Raw genomic sequence first — 4,173 nt, forward strand, 5'->3', positions numbered from 1 at the left:
TATTGATTTTTCAAATTCGAATGGATTTGGTCTTATTTGCAGTGGTTGTCATATGTGGGCAGACATATCGATCAATAAATACCAATTGAGGGATTTACACATTCAATCATCGCCAAATTGCGATTTTGTTAAAAAAAGTCAAGTGTGTGAAGCAGAAGCAGAAGAAGAAGAAGAAGAAGAAGAAGAAGAAGAAGAAGAAGAAGAAGAAGATGATGATAAAGACATAACCTATTAGCAGTTGTAGTAGTAGTACAGTGTGATAAGTATTCCAGTTTAGTTTGCGCAAAGGGGATGACAGTGTTTTAATTAGCAGTATTCAGATTAGTTTGTACATTCAATGTGTGAAGAAGGATTCAACAACAAAGACATAACCTCCTCCTATAAGTAGAGTGTTATTTGGATTAAAGTAATCAGTTTGCGGCGAAGGGGACATTAGATAAAAATTGTTTTATTAGAAGAACTTTATTTGTATGATAGCAGCAGAAGTATTCAGATTAGTTGAAAAAGACTGATAACATTATTTTTAGTTTGCTAAATTTGTATGAGAAGAAAACTAACAATGTCAACAAACAGAAAACTACTGTTGGGTTTTGATTAGAAGAATGTATTTCAAGTCAGTTTGCTAGATGAGTAAATGGAAAAATAATAATAAACTTACATTGGTTTCGCTGTTGATTGGCGCTGCCATAGGTGAGGTTTGATCTGCTGACTGATACATCGACGTAGTGTTGTAGGAGTTTCAAACTGATACTAACAGAAGGACGCAGTTTTTCGTCATTATATATTATCAACTTGATGAATATAGATGGTAAGAAGTTCAAAGAAAGTATATCTGTTTTGTGCATATGTTGTATGCGAAATTTAGTACAGATGTTTCATTCGTCTTAACCGGAACACTGATAAGGAAAAATATTGTTTGCAAATTTCTTAAGGAAAATTAACGGACAAAATGTGTGCACCTTGCGAATCTGTAACGGACTTAACATCTGCCAATGTTAGCTGAGTGAAAGATATTAATTTATTCATTGTGCAGTGCACATGCATACTTATATAATTATTGCGACAAATATCCCCACATGTTCTGCGTGATAACAAACTGACAGTTGATGGCACCGAGCGGCTCAAAATTATAAAAGCATTGAGCGACATGATATTGCTTGCATTCGATTATAGTGTGACGATACGTTTCATGCACAGTGCAAATGGACAACCAACAAACAGTAACCGATAAAGCAGCGGCAGCAGCTGCAGCAACAAGCGAAGAAGCAGCAACGCCAACCATCAACACGTAAGTATAATGAAATATTTTATTAATGTTTTTTGAAATTAATTTACAAACTGTAAAAAAGTAGCAACATTGTCAAGTTTTGTGAGTGTTTTCATTGTCAATAATGATTGGTGGTAAAAACATTGTCACGTTTTCATTGACAATAATGATTGGCAGCAATAATGATTGGAAAACAAATATGATTAAAATGTTATACTCTAACAATCAAACTGAAAAAGCGGCGGCGGCGGCAGTAAACAATTTGACTACTTTAATTTCTATTTTGAAAACAATTGTCTTGCTCTAACAACTGCAGCTGCAAACAAATATGTATAATGGCGGCTGAGGAGGTAATAATTGTGCTTGAAGTAAACTGGAAAATATACTATCTGTAAACAGATTTATGATCATTCAATAATGTGCGTTTGCAAATAAATGTATACACACACACACACACACACACACACACACACACACACACACACACACACACACACACACACACACAGTCATTTTATTCTATACAATTATTTCATTCTATATGTTTGTTTTTTCAGTCTGGTTGAGACGATAGCGGTCGACGAGGAGGTGGAGGTGGAAATGGCGGATGAGGAATGGTGTGTGGTTGACAGCAGCGATTCGCCGCCGGCAAAACGCGTCCACTTTTCTTCAGCGTGTGAAACGCCAAAACGTGGTGGAAAAGGTCGGGGCCACGGCATTTATTTTGCCGATCAACGCGTCATCGCTCAGGGCAGAGGAAGAGGCCGGCAAATTGTTGCGGGTGGAGTGAGCGCGGAGTCATCATTGCAACAGTCCAGTCGTAATAGTGGACACCAAGCTGAAGCATCATTGATTCTGCTAGACGTGACAAACTCAACTCAACCGAGAGTCGTGAACGCTACTGCTAACAACGACAACGAAGCTGAAAACATTGATCCGCAAACCTCTTCAAAGCGGTAAGACGGCAAAACCTATTACCTATTATTACTACTACTACTACATCTACTAGCAAAATCGAAAAACTATGGATTATACTATTGAACGAAGTACTAGCATAAATTCGAGTGCAGTTCGCTACAGATTTGTTTTTAGAAAAATATTCATTGATGTTGTTCAAACATTATTGCAAATTTTAAAGCCGAAAGTAATTGAATTAATTGTTGAAGAAAGTGATAATTTTGACAAAAATATTAAATGGTATTTTGTTACAACTGTTCAATTGAAAAAAGTAAATGTTGATAGCAGCAGCGATCAATCGCAACAAGAAGAAATCGTTGAAACTATGACAAACGCATCGTTTTACAGTTATACGTCATTGTTAATTAATCTTGATGAACAATTAGATATTTTGCAAGATCAATTTATTAGTGGTGTAGAGAAAATTGAATCAACGCTTGATAAGTTTATTAGATACGGTAGTGGTTGGACTGTAGTTAGAATCATTTCATTTGATTTGAATATTACTCGTTACAATCCTTTAGCTGGCGGAAATAGTACATACATTGAAACACCTGATTTTATAAAAGCAAAAAGAGCCGTTATAAATGTAAAAAACACAAATGATAGTAAATGTTTTGTATGGAGTGTACTTAGCTATTTTCATTACAGACGTAGAAATATGAATGTTGACTATCTGAAGCAATTTGAAAATAATCTAAATTTGACCGGTATTAAGTTTCCTACTACAGTGCATGACATTAAAAAATTTGAAGTGCAAAATTTAAACATTTCTATAACAGTGATTGCTTATGATGCTGCTAAAAAAAAGTTTTTCCCGTACCGTTGTTCAATTTACAGACAACGCGAACATAAAATCAATCTTCTACTATTGTCAAATGATACAACACCGAAAAAATGGCATTATGTTCTGATAAACACGCGTCAAGGGTATAACGGATTGTCACGGCTACTGAGTCATCACTTGTCTTTGCATAATGGTCAAGTGTTCATTTGTCCATATTGTTTTAACAAATTTACAACTAACCGGCAAGCAAATTGTGATGGAAAAACAAATCTAGAAAAACATATGGATTTGTGTTCGACATTTGCAATACAAAGAACAGTACTACCTAAACAGGGTGAAATGTTAAAGTTTAAAAATTTTTCGTACACACTAAAAAATAAGTACATTGCATTTGCCGATTTTGAAAGTTTTATTGTACCAACAAATAACGGTGAGGACGATGACGACGATGAAAATGTTGATGATTTGCTCGGAACTGATATAGGAAATAGCTTTACAAGGAAAACACAAAAACATGTTGCTTGCGGCTATGCGTTTATTATTTTAGACGAATCAGGTGAAATATTCTACGGCCCACGCGTTTATAGAGCTACAAGTGTTGGCGAGAAAATTATTGAGCAATTTCTTGATGAGATCATTGCCATAGGTCGAAACTGTTCCTTTGATATGCAACAAGAAGTGCCCATGATTGAATTAAATGAAGAACAATTATTAGCTTTTAACAATAGTACAGTATGTTTTTTGTGCAACGATGAATTTAAAGCCAACGAAATTCGTATTAGGCACCATTCTCATACAACAGGAAATTTTCTCGGTGCAACGCACAAGTCATGTAATTTAAATGCAAAAGCACCAAAACTATTAAACTGTTTTTTTCATAATTTTCGCGGATATGATAGTCATTTCATTGTTAAGGCATTAGCAGGACGAAAGGAGAAAATTGATTGTATTGCAAACTCATCGGAAAAATTCCTCACAATTACAGTAGATCGGGTACGTTTCCTTGACAGCTATCAATTCTTAAGCTCAAGTCTACAGTCACTTGTTGCCAATCTTGCAAGTGATACAGAAAACATTGATACTAATTTCAAAGTAATGTGTAAAATATTCAACGATAAAAATCATCAAAAACTTTTACTACGTAAAGGTGTGTACCCGTATC

The 4,173-nt window shown here is 35.0% G+C and overlaps 1 protein-coding gene across 1 annotated transcript; it reads left to right on the forward strand.

The window, feature by feature from the left end:
- The first annotated feature begins 1,158 nt into the window (after positions 1-1,158).
- On the forward strand, positions 1,159-2,227 carry LOC120351615. The gene is made up of 2 exons (XM_039429480.1): positions 1,159-1,288; positions 1,825-2,227. Exons 1-2 carry the CDS (start codon positions 1,203-1,205, stop codon positions 2,225-2,227), a joined length of 489 nt encoding a protein of 162 aa, XP_039285414.1. The 5' UTR covers positions 1,159-1,202.
- Positions 2,228-4,173: the final 1,946 nt, after the last annotated feature.

The sequence above is a fragment of the Nilaparvata lugens genome, chromosome 5 (genome assembly GCF_014356525.2).
Source record: "Nilaparvata lugens isolate BPH chromosome 5, ASM1435652v1, whole genome shotgun sequence".
Classification (NCBI taxonomy): Eukaryota; Metazoa; Arthropoda; class Insecta; order Hemiptera; family Delphacidae; genus Nilaparvata; species Nilaparvata lugens.